Source organism: Sebastes fasciatus, chromosome 8 (assembly GCF_043250625.1).
Source record: "Sebastes fasciatus isolate fSebFas1 chromosome 8, fSebFas1.pri, whole genome shotgun sequence".
Taxonomy (NCBI): Eukaryota; Metazoa; Chordata; class Actinopteri; order Perciformes; family Sebastidae; genus Sebastes; species Sebastes fasciatus.
The window spans coordinates 9413586-9430312 of NC_133802.1; the positions used below are offsets into that span (position 1 = coordinate 9413586).

At 40.5% G+C, this 16727-nt stretch overlaps 1 protein-coding gene and 1 long non-coding RNA gene across 2 annotated transcripts; both read left to right on the top strand.

The window, feature by feature from the left end:
- Positions 1-1794: 1794 nt before the first annotated feature.
- pcmtd2b (protein-L-isoaspartate (D-aspartate) O-methyltransferase domain containing 2b) lies at positions 1795-10704 on the top strand. The gene is made up of 7 exons (XM_074643209.1): positions 1795-1934; positions 3847-4007; positions 4226-4376; positions 6103-6205; positions 6305-6476; positions 7588-7711; positions 7863-10704. Exons 2-7 carry the CDS (start codon positions 3852-3854, stop codon positions 8417-8419), a joined length of 1263 nt encoding a protein of 420 aa, XP_074499310.1. The 5' UTR covers positions 1795-1934; positions 3847-3851; the 3' UTR covers positions 8420-10704.
- A 1244-nt stretch (positions 10705-11948) lies between these two features.
- LOC141772335 (uncharacterized) lies at positions 11949-16698 on the top strand. The gene is made up of 3 exons (XR_012594888.1): positions 11949-12100; positions 13866-15229; positions 15518-16698. It is a non-coding gene; the product is annotated as an uncharacterized LOC141772335 (long non-coding RNA).
- Positions 16699-16727: the final 29 nt, after the last annotated feature.

The following is a 16727-nucleotide window of genomic DNA, read 5'->3' on the forward strand; positions in this document are numbered from 1 at the left end:
GGAATTTTTGCCCAATGATGCCAAAAATATACTGACTACTGAAGCTTTAAAACATCCATGGTATATGTGTCTCCTGTCTTCTTGGTGGGGGGGAGGGTCTAACTGAGCATGTGCAGTATGAGTGTCATCACTGTAGCATGGTTCTGATTGGAGGAATAAGACTTGTTGCAACCGTCCCCAGTCTCCCCTACTTAATTATACTTTCCACAATTGACAGAAGGCCATTGACGTAACATTAGTGCAGGTAACAGGCCTACTCACCTAGTGAAGGCCCATTTGAACAATACACAGTGACAACCAAAGCTTATTCAATTCAATTAATTAATTTAAAGGTCCCATATCATGCTCATTTTCAGGTTCATACTTGTATTTTGTGTTTCTAATAGAACATGTTTACATGCTTTAATGTTAAAAAAAAACCTTTATTTTCCTCATACTGTCGGCATGAATATGCCTGTATTTATCATCTGTCCGAAACGCTCCGTTTTAGCGCATTTTGACAGAATTGCAACAGAATTGCAACAGAATTGCGTTGCTAGGCAACAGCTTGGGTCCATGTTTACTTCCTGTCAGCTGATGACATTCACATACACTGCAACCTGGAAATAAACTGGGACACATTTAGAATGTTTACGTTTAAAACTGTGTCAAGGGTCTAAATATTGTATATTCGTGACATCACGAATGGGCAGAAATCCTGACAGCTTGTTTCAAATGCAGAGTTTCTGAATACGGGCTGTGTGTATTTCCCTGTGGATTGAGTGTTTAGATACTTTCACAATATTTATATAGGACTTAAGCCTGCTTTATAATAAGAAAAAAACATGAAAATCTCACTTTTTTATAATATGGGACCTTTAATAGAGACAAATCCATGCAGATTGTTGAAAGTTTGATTAAACTGTAAATTAATATCTCCACTGTTTGGTAGAGACTTATATTTGAAAACAGTATTTCCTCTGTTTATAAACCAAGATGTAAGACATTATTTCTAAGGCACTAATACTGTGAAAGGCACCCGCTGTCTTAGCTAATCAAATTATTTAACAGTTTCTGAATACAGGCTGTGTGTAATTCCCTGTGGATTGAGTGTTTCGATACTTTCACAGTATTTATATAGGACTTAAGCCTGCTTTATAAGAAAAAAATGTGAAAATCTCACTTTTTTATAATATGGGACCTTTAAGACCAAATGACACTTAGTTTCTCAAGCTAATTAGAGCTCAGGACAGACATACAGAGACAGGGGCTGAGTCACACAAACCTGCCGTTGTGATATAGATAGATAGATAGATAGATAGATAGTAACTTTATTGATCCCGAGGGGAAATTCAAGTTTCCAGCATCACAGTTCCATAGTGCAAAACATGTTAGTAAAAAGGCAGTAAAAAAGTTAGTAGTACAAAGTACAAAGAAATATACCAGATATAAAAATACAAGGAGATGAAGAAAACTGTTAAAACCGAATATAGTGCAGGGTAACAGCTGTGAAACAGGACTATTAAAAAAGTGAATATAGTGCAGAAGAGACTGTTAAAAATGAGTATAGTGCAGGGTAACTCCAGTGGCTTAGTCTAAAGTGCACTGTGTGCATTAGTATCTGTCCTGCAGACCGTCCTCCTCTGTCCCCCCAACTCCCTAGAGAGGTGTTGTTGTTGTAAACAGGCCTACCGTTGCTCAGTAGTTAATAGTTTTAAATATGTGTGCTCCTCTGAGCCTCTCTGAGAGCAGTAGGCCTTACTCCTCCTCCTCCTCTTTCTTCTCCGGCCGTTATGTTGCGTAGGCTGTATTACGTCTGACGTCAGAGCGTCAGCTGGCCGAATGTTTACATCCAACAGTGGTGTGTTTCTGGCTGGATCCTCAACAACAACAAAAGGCTGAACACAAGGAGCTCCAGCTAAAGACAGAGAATAACCAGGCGGCATTCCCACGAGGTATTGCGTTAGACAGAGCTACCAGAGGTCCAACAACATGGAGGCTCAGAGAGAGAGAGAGAGAGAGAGAGAGAGGCAGCGGTCTGTTTCTACCACCAAGCAGCAGTTAGCATTCCTGTCTGGAGCTTTTCTTCTTCTCCTCCAGCAGCGAGGACAATGAATGCGGTTATTTCTGTCTGTGTTGACCTTGCCGCTGCTTGACAGTGCTACAGCTGTAATATCTAGTCTGTGTGGTCTGCACCACACGGTTTTTAGACTAACAGCGCTTGAATTCGGGGTGTTTAGTCGTGTTTTTGTGGGATCACCTGAGTAGCGCAAATGTAGCAACCCGCAACAACGTGTGCAGGAGGCTGGATGTGGATGTCTGCGGTGAAATGAGACCTACTGGAGTTACAGGTCGTGGCGTGACTTATGAACGATGTAAATGAAAGAATGGACGCGATAGCTAGTTTATTGAATCAGCTAAATGAATTGCGAAGCTTAAATGTCAGTGTTTTTTTTTGCAGGAAGTGTGTACTCTACTAGCCTACTAAACCACTTAGTTTGGTACAGAATGGGTTACAGCGCCCACTTGTGCTCATGTGTGCTGACGTCCACAAAAAAGAAGCAGTTTATAAGATAAGATAAGATATTCCTTTATTAGTCTAATGTGCCGTGTACAGCAGCAAAGGGGATAGTACAAAAAACAAGATGCATCAGCTAACACAGTAAAAAAAAAAAAGCGCTAAACAAAGTGTAACAAAATATAAACCATTTAAATAGAAGGAAGTATAAAAATAGGAGCAGTATATTGACAATAAACAGACTATTAACAAAATTGCACAAGTGGATAAATGATATTGCACAGTGAGAATGAATGAAATTCCACCTGAAAATATGTCAGTTTTTGGTGTGTACTAGTCCTAGTCCTAGTATTATGATCATACTCACAGGACCAAACATCTCATCCTGTATTCACTTCCCTGTATTCATTTTGATGCAACAACTGCTGTTTTGTTCCTTTTATTGATTCTGTGCCTGAAAAACATCCTCTTCATCTCAACTTATCAAAGCCAGGGGGTCCAGTAATATGGAAATGCACACGGCCCCTTTGTTCTTTTATAGCCTCATGACTATGGGCACCATTTGGCAGCCAGCGCATCCCTGTGATCTCTTGTCCTTTGGCATTGCCCTCCGGTGTTGTTTTGAACACCGGCCGCAGCATTCACACCTACAGCTGTATTCTGCTGCCAAAAGCTTCCTTTATAGGCCTCTAAATTTGGTGGGGTCAGGCCTATTTGTTTCAAGTATCAGAGCTTATTGGTGGATGTATTTTGAATCAATAACCACTACTTTTTCCTGTCAAATTAGACACGTGTTGACAAGTTGTGATTGTCTAGGAGTTTATAACTTTATACTGAAGTTAGCGCTAAAAGGACAAACTTAAAGAAAATGATTTATGAATATGATGGTTGAAGGAGTTGTGTAGAAATGTTAGGGCAGCAGCTAACAATTGTTTCTTTCTCAATTTATCATTTAGTCTTTGAAATGACAAAGAAATAGTAAAAAAAAACCTGCAGATTACTATTTCTCAGAGTCCAAGGCGATGTCTTTATAGTGTTTTTTTTGTAAAGCCAAAAGTGCAAAACCTAAAGGTATTTAATTTACTAAGTAAAACAGCACATCCTCTACATTTGAGAAGCTTGGACCAGCGAATGTTTGGCATATTATATTTCCACGAATCGATGAATTGATTAATTAAGTGGCGTAAACAGCAAGTTTGAGAGTGCACAAGTATAGAAGTGTGAAGAGAATGGGATTGTTTCCCTCACTAATCCAGATGACAGGGTTTGATAACTAGTGCGCAGCCATGCTTACTTGTCATATGGTCATTTTGGATAGTAAACCACCAGCTGTTTCTTTTTGTCCTCAGTCAACATGGGTGGAGCTGTAAGTGCCGGTGAGGACAATGACGACTTGATTGACAACCTGAAGGAGGCTTACTACATCCGCTCAGACCTGGTGGAGCGGGCTTTTCGAGCTATCGACCGGGCTGACTATTACCTGGATGAATACCGGGATAATGCTTACAAGGTGAGCAAAATGAAAGTCTATGAAATCACCCAAATAGGGTCCAGAGAAATTCACAGCATACATGATGACAGTGTTTGGATGAAAAGATTTGTTGTTGTTGTTGTTGTTGTTATTAGTCACTGGATATTTATCATGTTTTTAAGGGCACATTTGTAGAGTTTGATAGGCTGAACGATATAAGAAAAGCTGGTTAAGGTATACTATTGCTGTTGTTATAGGACTTGGCATGGCGGCATGGAAAGATCCACCTGTCTGCTCCGTGTATCTACTCTGAGGTGATGGAGGCTCTGGATCTCCACCCTGGCCTCTCCTTCCTCAACCTCGGCAGTGGGACGGGCTACCTCAGCACCATGGTCGGCCTCATATTGGGTATGTGGTTAACTGCAGCGATTCAGCATGGTGTGTCTTTATTATTGTTCTGGTAAACATGTGTACGTGTGAACTGAAAGATACTGGTTCACATTCTTCATGCTTTGTCAACTTATACAATCTATACTTTCCTTTAAGAGACATAAAAGGAAGAAATTTGAACTTTCTTACACATGGTTTGGGAATGTGACAGTTTTGGGATAAAATAACCGTAGCAATGTGTGACATGATTGGACATCAAATCCCTATTTACCCAATTGTTCTGTTACTTAGTGATGACTGTAAATTAAACTTGTTTGAAAAACAGGAAAATCTGGCTTGCTGGCTTAACCACAACCAAGAAAATGATAGTCCAACGCTGGTAATATGCCTGTATCGAATGATTTTTATTAGAAAAAAGTTAAAACAACACAAGATTTGCCAGTATTTATATGACTATTGCCAATAATAAAGCAGAGCCTGCAAGCTAGTTCAGATCGTCAACTCAAGTTCGCCGGCGCCGCTGCTGCTGTCCACTTGGCATTTCTTAAGCTCCGCCTCCACCCTGGTATCCACCTGTAGGCTTTGATTTTACGTGGAGCTCTGGGAACATCCAGTAGACCTGAAAGACTTTAAAGGTACAATTGATAACATCAATAACTTCCAGACACTAGATGTCACACTCTCCCTCCCCGTTCCATTGCATTCACTTCAAAACAAATGGTTGCCGGCTCGCTGCCCAACCTGCATATTTTATGGTCGAGTGGAGTGAGACTCTGACAGACAGTCGTGTCAAGTGATGAATTATTTGTGGTAGAGTAATGAATTATAATATTCTAGTCGTGAAGGGACAAAAGCACAAGTTAATTTCTCAGCATTTTCAAAAAGTAAAATGTGTGAAATATAAAATTTCTCAAGTGGGAAAACCATAACTGCACAAGTTTCTTAATATAAACACAGTTTATAACTACGCAGGTCACATTTAAAGAAATGTGATTAACATTGTGTAGCATTTCCAGGGATTTATTAGCAGAAATGGAATATATCACTTAAAATATGTTTTCATTCTTAGTGTGTAATCACCTGAAACTAAGAATCATCTTTCGTTAGCTTAGAATGAGTCCTTCATATCTACATAGGGAGCTGGTCCTCTTCACAGAGTCCACCATGTTGCTCCGCCATGTTCCTACATTAGCCCAGAACGGACAAACCAAACTTTGGCTCTAGAGAGAGACTTTCATGTTTTTACGTCACCTGAAGGCCACCGTAGTTCTCCAGCACGCTTTTGAAACTGCGTTAACGTGAGCCGCAGAGTGCAAAACCATGGTACCACCAGCCGCCGTGTTGCTCCTAAACTTGTGTTATTATGGTATGGATGGCCTCTGAGTGAGGACAACGGCATTACTATGTTTATTTCACTCTGCAGCTCATGTTACCACAGTCTTGGAAAGGGAGGAGTGAGCGGAGGGGTACTCAGTTGGTTGCAATTTGCAACCACACCACTAGATGCCGCCAAATCCTAGACACGGTCCCTTTAAGGTGTATTGATGTTCTGACTGGCCTATAGGAATGCAGGTTAAGTCACAGCATGTCACATTTTCTGAAAGACTAAGAGCATAATCACGCACAACATACTCTTGAGTTTGTTGTTGAGCCTAACGTCCTAATGGTATTAAAAACACAACTTTGTGTCCATGTAAATGTGAATAATTTCAAACTGTGAACTGTGGTGTGCTAACTGTTCCAGGACCATTTGGAGTGAATCATGGAATAGAGTTGCATCCAGATGTGATTGATTATGCCTACCAGAAGCTCGAGTCCTTCATCAAAACCAGCGACAGCTTTGACAAGTAGGTGTCCAAATGTGCCACGTCATTTTATTGTTTTTCAATCTATTTTTTTTTACTCTTGTGTATATTGTTTTCCATTACGCCTGTGTCTCTCTTTAGATTTGAATTCTGTGAGCCGTCCTTTGTCGTGGGTAACTGCCTGGAGATTCCTCCAGAGAGCCGTCAGTATGACAGGGTGTACTGTGGGGCGGGGGTGCAGAAGGAGCACGAGGACTACATGAAGAACCTGCTCAAGGTGGGGGGCATCCTGGTGATGCCTCTTGAGGAAAAGGTTGGTGTTATGACAGAGAAACTCAGGATAATATCTGCATATTAGGCAACTCATCCCCCTATTTAGCATTTATAAGCTGTATATATATACATTGAATACATTATTTATTACACACAGTAATGTATTTGTAAGCAGATATATATGTTTATTATTTGACAGCAACTATAACTCCTGAGTGGAGGCTGCTCTGTAAACACAAAGTATTCAAGTTTCAAGTTCTTTATTATCAGAAGCAGTCATTGACCATGAAAATCTTGGATCTCAGGCTCCCTCAATCAAGAATGTTCAATCAATATATCAATTAATCCCTCCAACAATGCTCATTAAATATGTATAATAAACAAATGAAATCACACAAGTAAATGCAAAATGAGAATCTAAGACATAAAATAGTGCAAATTCAAATATATACATAAATAAAATATGAAATAAATTAATATAAATTTGTGGTAGACAGTATTGCAAATGAATAAACTGAATGTAAACATGAATGTATACGTATATGCATAATGAGAAGTATTAAATATAAATTAGTATGTATGTATTGTTTGAATAATAATATACATATATAGGAGAAGTTATAATTGTTGAAAAATACTGTGATCCCCTCCACAAAAATGTGTTTCTTATGTTTATGTCCACTAAAATGTCCGACCTTGACTATACTGACTTGTATCTGTGCAAAGTTTGTCACTAGAGAGGTGTTTTCACATTGTTTTTCACTCCTGAAGGGGGAGATGTCTATGCACGTCCCTAAAATCTGAGATTCAAACGTACCCTGTGCGAGCTAGATTTGGTACATCACAAATTTGAAACAGCCAATCGCTGTCTAATACGCAAATTGCTACACGTAGACAGGGAAACAGTTTTGGACACAACACCGGCAAAGAAACTGAAACCTCCAGCGCAGAGCGGACTTGTCGGTACAGTGAGTGAGAGTTGGCGTTAGCGCTAGGAAAGTTTTTTTACAGAAAACATAGTAGAGTGTGCAGTTTCTGGATGTAAACCAGAGCTTCCTTCCAATATATACCAAAAAATCTCACTAGATATTATTGTATGCTTCACAACCACTAACAAAGAGTGTGATTACATCCTGTTGTATTTTCTGCAGTTGACCAAGATCACCCGCACAGGAACGAACAGCTGGGAGACCAAAAAGATCATTTCTGTGTCCTTCGCTCCTCTGATGCTGCCTAAACACAGCACAACTCGCAAACCCAAGACTGTCCCACTACGTGAGTCACACTTTGACCGTTATTTAAATTTAAAAATTGCAACTAAATATGAATATTGATACAAATAGTATGCGTCTAATTCTTCACTTTTATCTTTTCCCTCCCCGATTTTCCTTTCCACCCTGTTTTCTCATGGTTCTCAATTTTGCAGCCAAGTATGAGGTACGGACGTTACAGGAGCTGGCTCGTATCTGCATCCGCCACACCCTCAGAGTGACCACAGACGGAGGAGACAGCCAATCACGCGGCCGAGGTTCCTCGTTCAGCGTAGGCAGGGGTCTGGCAGTGGCCGGGCTCCATAAGTACGGCCCTCGCTTCAAACGCAGACGCGTCCACCGGCGTCACTGCAACGCCCTCGTCCTGGCCACGCGTCAGGTGGTGGCCAGCAGCGGTATCGGCCCCGCTCCTCTGGACAGCAACGACAACCAGGGAGGAATACCGGAGGACGAGGAGGAGGCCGGAGAGAGGGAGGCGAGGCGGCAGATAAGAGCGAGCAGGAGGGCGGGGAGAGGACCAGGAGGGGTGGTGGAAGAGGAGGAGACGGTGGAAGAGGAAGACGAAGAGGAGGAGCAGGAGGAGGAGGAGGAAAAGGAGACCGGGGAGCTGCTCCGACCCCAGCCGGCCGTGAACGTCCTTAGAGAGAGGATACTGGGCCTGCCGCTGCCCGAGCCTCTGAAGATGTACCTGCTGTACTACAGAGAGAAATGAGCGCGCTGAAGCCACAGCCAGGTCCTGAGTCAGAGCCCAGAGCTGAAAGCAACGGCCCAGCAGAGGCCGAATATCTTGTTACAACCCCACCACCACCCGTACAAGGCAGGACAACATGCCACCTACCTTACTGACCCCCAGCTCCACCGTGGATCTTTCTCGCTCACCTTGCTCTCATTTTCTCCATCATCCATTCTCTTTCCCACTCCCTCTTTTTGGCCTTCCCCCACTGTTCTTTACTTGATTAATTTCCTGACACTGTAAAGAGTCAATTCAATTTGTCCAGTGGAGGGGGATGGCGGGGGGGCAATGTTTCAGACAACAAGTCACTGATGTAAACTTTGTGTCTCCATTGAGGTGCAAAAAATAGATACAGGTACATAACACATACACAGTTGGATCAATTTGCTCTGCCGCTCTGTATATCTGACATGCCGATCAAGCCTTGCCCAACAACAGCTTAACAGTTGCCTGAGAATTCACAGCTTGTAAAAAGGCAACCTAGTGGTGCTGAGAAAGAGAACCATCATTGTTTAGTGGCAGATCAGACATCACCAGAGTTCAGACACTAGCAGCAAGCAGAGAGAAGCTTACCCATACATAGACCAGAAGGTAATAGGAGTGCCCCAGCTTTTTCTATCCACTAATTACAGATGTGCCCCAAGTTAGAGATCATACATTGATTGTAAAAAGTCGTGTGGAAGCTAGTTTGTCCGCATATGGTGGTGTGTATTCTAAACTAATGGGGAAGGTGCAGTTTTAGAAAGGAAGACACAAAAGCTCAACTGTTTATTTGATGATTCAATGAGTTACAGTTTCTCTTTCACTATATCATATTCAGTGATATTGTAGCTACAGCTAGTGACCAAGACGGTGTGGCGGTTGTGATTATTTCCACTGATTTCCCAATAAAAGTGGAGCTTTGTTTTGAGCCCTCAGTCCAAGTTAAGTAATTTAACTTAAATGATCTGCGTTTCCAAGGCCAATGGTTGCTCATCATTTCTAGGAGACTATTTGATTTAATAGAAGGTTGAGTTTCCCCCTTTTCTATGCATATATTTCATTATATGAATTAAAGTCTATCTTTGTCTCCTGACTTTGTCATATGGAGATGAAACTGACCTAAATCCATACGTGTGTATCCAAAGGGCAGTCTCAGTGTTTCTCTCTACATCCCATTATATATTCTCTTAACCAAAAGAGAATGACCATAAAAAGATCACATACTTACTAATATTCCAATTTGCATAAATAAACCAGCATGATAAAAACACATTAACTAATGTTTTTGATGATTGACAGTGTGCAAGTTTTCTTTCACCGTGCTGTCATGTTTTGTTTCTTTTTATGGTCTTGTAATATTTTGATTTTTGAATTGTATGAGACTTGAAGTGGTGTGTACATATTAAATTGTATGTTTTGTGAATCATAAAAAAAACCATGAAGATACTTTGATAAGTAGAAGAAGTGTCTTTTATCACACTTTTCGGTTGTAGTTAGTTAGGTGGAGCATTTTTTCCTTTGTACTTTTGGCTTTTGTACCAAACTTTCTGCTCCCCTCTGTGCCAAACTTGCGTTGCATGGACTAAATTGTTGAGAGGAAACAGTAGATCATCAGCAAGTCACGTATCTGAAGAAAAACAATTTGTTGATTTTTTTTTTTCATTTAAAAAAAAATGCTCCACTACCACTGAAATGGCATTCGTGGTTGTTTATGTATTAGTTAGCGTGTAAAGTTTTAGATTTCTCCCATTGGAAAGTTTGTATCTGAAGAATGTCTGTGATGAATAGCAAAGTGATCTTTGCACAAGGCAATACATACACACCCTTCATCAGTAAATACACTTAATTAGATACAATATGGATGTGATCACAATAATAGGAGGAATTTGAATATGTGCAGCTCATATTGGTAATCTATTCAACACTGGATGGGAGGATTGCGTCCAAAAAGCAGGTCCTTATCAGGCCAGGTGACTCCCATCCCTTCTGAGTGTAATGTCATGCATCACTGTCAGGCCAATCTACCATTTCTACTGCTGCTGGATCTGCCTTTGAGTACTGTATGTACACCATTCCTTTACTCAACATGAGCTCCATTCATGTTTGGTTGTCGTGCATTTGTGATTCTCTGCTGAATGTATATGATCATGATGGGTTTTTTGGGGGAGGGGAGGGGAGGGTTTCTTTTGCACTTAATATTAAGTTTTAGTGAGAATGAATTTGCTTGTTTTTAAAATTGAGCTGTATTATTAACTGCTGTTAATAAAGTCCATTAAACAAGAGTCCAGTTGCAAATGAAATAATTTGATTAGCTAAGACAGCGGCTGCCTTTCACAGTATTAGTGCCTTAGAAATAATGTCTTACATCTTGGTTTATAAACAGAGGAAATACTGTTTTCAAATATAAGTCTCTACCAAACAGTGGAGATATTAATTTACAGTTTAATTAAACTTTCAACAATCTGCATGGCTTTGTCTCTATTAAAGGTCCCATATTATAAAAAAGTGAGATTTTCATGTTTTCTTATTATAAAGCAGGCTTAAGTCCTATATAAATACTGTGAAAGTATCGAAACACTCAATCCACAGGGAAATACACACAGCCCGTATTCAGAAACTCTGCATTTGAAACAAGCCGTCAGGATTTCTGCTCATTCGTGATGTCACGAATATACAATATTTAGACCCTTGACACAATTTTAAACATAAACATTCTAAATGTGTCCCAGTTTATTTCCAGGTTGCAGTGTATGTGAATGTCATCAGCTGACCAGAAGTACACATGGACCCAAGCTGTTGCCTAGCAACGCAATTCTGTTGCAATTCCGTCAAAATGCACTAAAACGGAGCGTTTCACACAGGGTAAATACAGGCATATTCAGGCCGACAGAATGAGGAAAATATATATATTTTTTTAACATTACTGTATGTAAACATGTTCTAGTAGAAACACAAAATACAAGTATGAACCTGAAAATGAGCATGATATGGCACCTTTAAAGCTTCAGTAGGCACATTTTTTTGGCATCATTGGGCAAAAATTCCATAATAACCTCTCAGTATATTGTAAAAACTAGACTTTTGCACCTCCTCATGGCTCTGTTTTCAGGCTTTACTATACTATAGAACACAGTCCAGCAGTTAGTCGCAGTATATTTGTTTTTTTGTTGTTTTTTACATTTTTCCTTTGATATTGCAATATATTGTTATTAATTGATTTGTATTTGTTTGTTACTTTTATTGACACAACAAACATTAATTATTTCTTTATTGTTTTCTTCCATTTACATGCATGTTCTTTTTAAATATCTATATATTGTAATTTGCTTAATGAATTGTATATATGTATATATATGGTTTTGTTTTTATTTAGTTATTTTAAAAAAAAATAATTTATTATTGAATTGACGCTTTGGCAATATTGTTCACCTGACAGTCATGATCAATAAATCAAATTGAATTGCATTGATTGAGTGTAGCATGAGGGGTGCTGGCGTGGTGAGATGGGTGTGTCGTGTTGTGTAGTGATGAGGGCAGTCTGACAGACTGTAGCTACACCAGCTAACGTTAAACCCTCTCATTTCATTCTGACAGTAAAACCACAAGAAGGCGTTTCTTTGTTGGGCGGGTCAGTGTGTGCCTGAAGTCCCCCTGGACCTAACGTGTACTTTAAGACACGTAAGTACTCCTATACTGCTTCTCAATTACCACGTTTTAATAATAACACCGCCGGCTGAGCTACATGCTAGTCCGACCTGCAGACTCAGCTAGGTAGCTTAGCTAGCTAACAATTAATTAATTAATTAATATCTCCATAATGTCGGTTAACAGAGAGTTACACCACTTGGTTGATGAATTATTGTAATTTACAGAAGGCAAATGTGTGCATTTTTAATACTGTACAAATACGATGTAGTGTGTAAAAGTTGTGATGCTAATTTCGACAACAACATTAGCATGCTAACAACATTAGCGCAGCCCTCAGGCTGATCATATTACTGTTAGCTTGTTAGCATGCTAACAACATTAGCATAGCGCTGCGGGTGGTGATATTACTGTGTGTGGGTAAAGGTTTGTGTGTTTGGTGTTATTAGCTAAATCATCATAAAGCTTTTTATGATAAAGTATTTTATGAGCTTTTGGTTGATTAAAGTGACTGAAGACAGTAACGTTACTAAAGAGTACAAACAGACGTGTGTGTTTTATTTAGGTAACGTTAGCTTGCGTCCAAGTCAGGACTCATTAGCTGCTTTTACACTCACGTGCAGCTGCGAGCTATATGTCTAAATCTCCGAGTCAGCCGGTACAGCCCCACAACCCGCCCAGACTATACCACCTCGGTGTAAACGTCCCCCATCAAACAGTGAAGCTAACATAAACAGACTCCTGTAGCTTGAAATAACCATACTGGTATTTTAATCTTGCCTTAATTTGATTTGCACCTTGACTGACAGCCTGCCAACCCACCCTTCTCCAGCGCACACACTGTACACAGTCACATGATATTGATCTTGCCCAGTTATGTTGGCTTTTTTAAAGTTTTCTTTTTTTGTTTGTTTGTTTATTTATTTATTTTTCTTTCTTTCTTTTTTTCTTTCTTTAATTTATTTTTCTCTCCATTTAGTTTTATCCATATTTCATTTTATTGTATTTTGTTATGAAGAAAAGGAAGGGGAAGAAAAAAGAAAAAAGGGAAATATATATATATATATATATATATATATATATGAAAAAAGAAAAGAAAAAAAACAAACAAAAAAACTCAACTGGCCCGGCATGGGCTCCTCCTCCATCTCCTCTCTCCTCCCTCCAACGATTTCCTATGGATAGAAAAAAGGGCATAAGCCCTGAGCTATCAAACCAGGCTCACAAATTTACGATACGATACTGGAATTATAGTCGGCTCCATCGAGCAATCCTAAATGCGTTGTCCCGGGAACTACTGACCGGCCTTACTACCCTCCAGACTCCGTTAACATATTGCTCAATTTAACAGATATGGGTCCTCCGTTATACGGATGATACTCAATCATCAACTAAATCTTAACGTATGACTCCTAAAGAAACGCTTTTCATTTTGGCTGATATTAACTTTTACGTTAACCGCTCTTCTGTGAACTCTGGTGAATAGAGTAAGACGTCTAACGTGATTGTTTGACATCCCAAAACACCGACAGTTAGCACGTCCACACGTTTTTATAATATAACGTGATTTCATTAAGAATGCTCTTAAGTGCCAATTTATGAGTTGAAAAAATGAGTAAAAAAACCCAAATTGTAAACCAACAGGTAGCAGCAGTGGCAACAACATACTAGTATTAATTATAATTTTGTTAAAATAGTTTATTGTCCTGAGGGCTGTGTCTTAAGTACTCTGCACTTGCACATGGACAACTTTTGTTTTATTTTTTACATTTCAATTGTTGTTTTCTTTCTCACTTAGATACTGTGACTAAAAGCAGCCAGAAATGGGATCAGAAGTGGAAGCGCCAATGAAAAATGTCATGTTGCTTGCTATGAAAATGGAGGACAATAGCGAGCAAAGCCGTCCCGAGCGGACAATCATGACACCGAAGCATCTGAGAAGCAGCGTGTGGAAGCATTTTGGGTTCTACTCCATAGATGGCAAAGTAGCTAACAAAGATAAGGCTGTTTGTCGACTTTGTGCGAAGCAGCTGTCTTACTCTACAACGACAACAAATCTGCGGACTCACCTGCTGGCTTGCCACCCAAGTGAAGCAGCGCAGGCACCACAGACGAGCGGAGCTAAGTCAAGTGTACAAGCTCGTCTGACTGCCTACGATTCGGCATCGGCACTGTCGGCTTCAGCAGGTCCCATGTCAGAAGCTCGTAAAAATGCCATCACGGATAAGATAGCAAGATTTATATGCAAAGATATGCGGCCCATTGATATTGTTTCGGGAGAGGGGTTTCAGGATCTCATTATGGAACTGGAGCCACAATATAAAATTCCAAGTCACACCACAATCTCAAAACACATAGTACAACTGTATGACACCACACGGGAAAACATAAAGACTAAACTAAAGGATAAGACGCTGGCTCTTACCACAGACGGATGGACATCGTTGGCCACACATGCTTATGTCACAGTCACAGCTCACTGTATTTCAGACTCATGGGAACTTGACAATTACGTTCTGTGTACTAAGGAGTTGAGAGGAAGCCATACAGCCGTCCATGTTGCAGAAAGCATCAGCAGCACGCTGGAGGAATTTGACATCTCTCGTGAAGCGGTTGTGGCGGTCGCCACGGACAATGCTCTGAACTATGTGAACGCCATACGCAATTTAGGGCTTATTAATGTACCCTGTTTCGCCCACATGCTAAACCTGGCAGTGCGCAAGGGGCTTGAGGTCAAAGCCGTTGATTCGGCCCTTTCCAGACTAAAGCAAACTGCAGCTCATTTTGGAAAGTCTCCATCAGACAGCTGCCTGCTAGAAGAAAAGCAGGAGCTCCTTGGATTAAAAAAAGAGAGACTAATAAATGACTGTATCACCAGATGGAATACCACCTATGACATGATATGTCGTGCGTCTCAGCAACAGGCAGCAGTGGCAGCTGTCATTTGGGAAAAGAAGCTGTCCAATTTGGAACTTAGCACTTCCGAGTGGTCCATGGTTGAGCAACTAAAAGACACACTGAAACCTTTCAAAGTGGCAACTCAGGCCCTCTCCACCGATGCCTACCCCACGGCATCGGCCGTCCTACCTCTGCAGCATGTCATGATATTCCAGCTGAGCACTCCTGATGCATCGCATACGTCAGCTATGAAAGAAGTGAGAGGTATTTGACTTTTCCATCCATCCATTAACTGTTACTGTTTATCCTATTCAGGGGCTGAAGCCGATCCCAGCTGACATTGGGCGAAGGCGGGGTACACCATGGACAGGTCGCCAGACTATCACGGGGCTTATTTGACTTTGCGTTTCTATTAAATATTAAGTCCAAGCCTATACCTTACAACAATATATATTCTCCAAGATGCCTATATTAATGCAAGAGCAATATTGGTGATTTTGAAAAGCCAAATCATATTTGATATAGGGCTAATGTCTTTTATTATTTTCACAGGCAGGATGGTGGCAAATTTGAAAATGCGCTACAGGGAAGAGAGCAGCGAATGGATGCTTCTCAATAAGGCGGCCTTCATGGACCCCCGGTTCTCTCGCTTAGTCCATCTTTCACCTGAACAGAGACATCTAGTCACTGATAGCTTATCACAAGAGATGGAGGAAAATAAGGGAGACGATGATTATACACAAGCACGAGAAGAAGAAGAAAAGACAGCTGCCCTGGGTGCGATGGGAAGCCTGTTTGGGGACTTGTACAGCGACAAATCGAGTGGCAACGGGGACAAATGCAACAGGGACGCAATTCAGGAGATGCAAGCTTACACGAAGGAGACTCCTCTCTCTGCAGACAGTAACCCACTGCTTTGGTGGAGAGACACAGGGTGCAATAGATACCCGCTACTCTCAAAGCTGGCTCGTAAGTACCTGTGTGTACCAGGAACCTCTTTACGCTCTGAACGGGTGTTCTCGTCAGCAGGTAATATTGTAAATACAAAGAGAGCTGCACTTGATCCCGATCAAGTTGATAGACTTGTGTTTCTGACCAATATTAGAAATTAAGTCGGGCCGTTCGGCTTGACTATCCGTTCTGTTTTCCCTTGTTTGCTACATTTTTTAATTCAAAGCTATCAGGATTCTCTCCTGTTGTCTTTTCTATTCAGGGAGGCTTTTTTCATCTTAACTCATATTACTATTTTCTTGATGTTGTGTGTTCTAAGTTGGGAAAATAGAACAAGAGTTAAAAACCAGGATCTGTGAACATAAGTGTTCTACAGTATTCATAATCATGATGTTAAATCCTCAGTGGCTAGACACTTCCAATAGTCAGAACCACAGCTTGAGTGAACTACACTACGGAGAGGAGGTAATAGGGACCAAATCCTTCTCCAAAGGGAGGCATATTGGATACACTTGGTTGATAACCCTCATTTCCCAATGGGAATGAGGAGATTTCATTTTCTTGTTATTTATAAAGTGAATATAATTAGTTTTTTCTTGTTTGTTTTTTTCACATGAGAATACTACATCATTCCCCTGTTGGGATGTACTTGTTGTGCTGGTTGTGGTCACCTATAATTAACCCCACCTGTGTATATTGATTTTGAAATTGCCAGAATACACACTGAAGAAGGGCGTCTTGCCTGAAACGTCTGTGTTGCAATATTAAAAAATCAAGCTGGAGTCCTGTCCTTGTCTTTCCTTTTTTATCA

Bases quoted from the DNA above. Each gene is read 5' to 3' on its own strand.
- pcmtd2b (XM_074643209.1), top strand. From the start codon at position 3,852: ATGGGTGGAGCTGTAAGTGCCGGTGAGGACAATGACGACTTGATTGAC. The intron at 4,377-6,102 runs GTATGTGGTTAA...TAACTGTTCCAG, and splicing joins CATGGTCGGCCTCATATTGG to GACCATTTGGAGTGAATCAT. The intron at 7,712-7,862 runs GTGAGTCACACT...TCAATTTTGCAG, and splicing joins ACCCAAGACTGTCCCACTAC to CCAAGTATGAGGTACGGACG.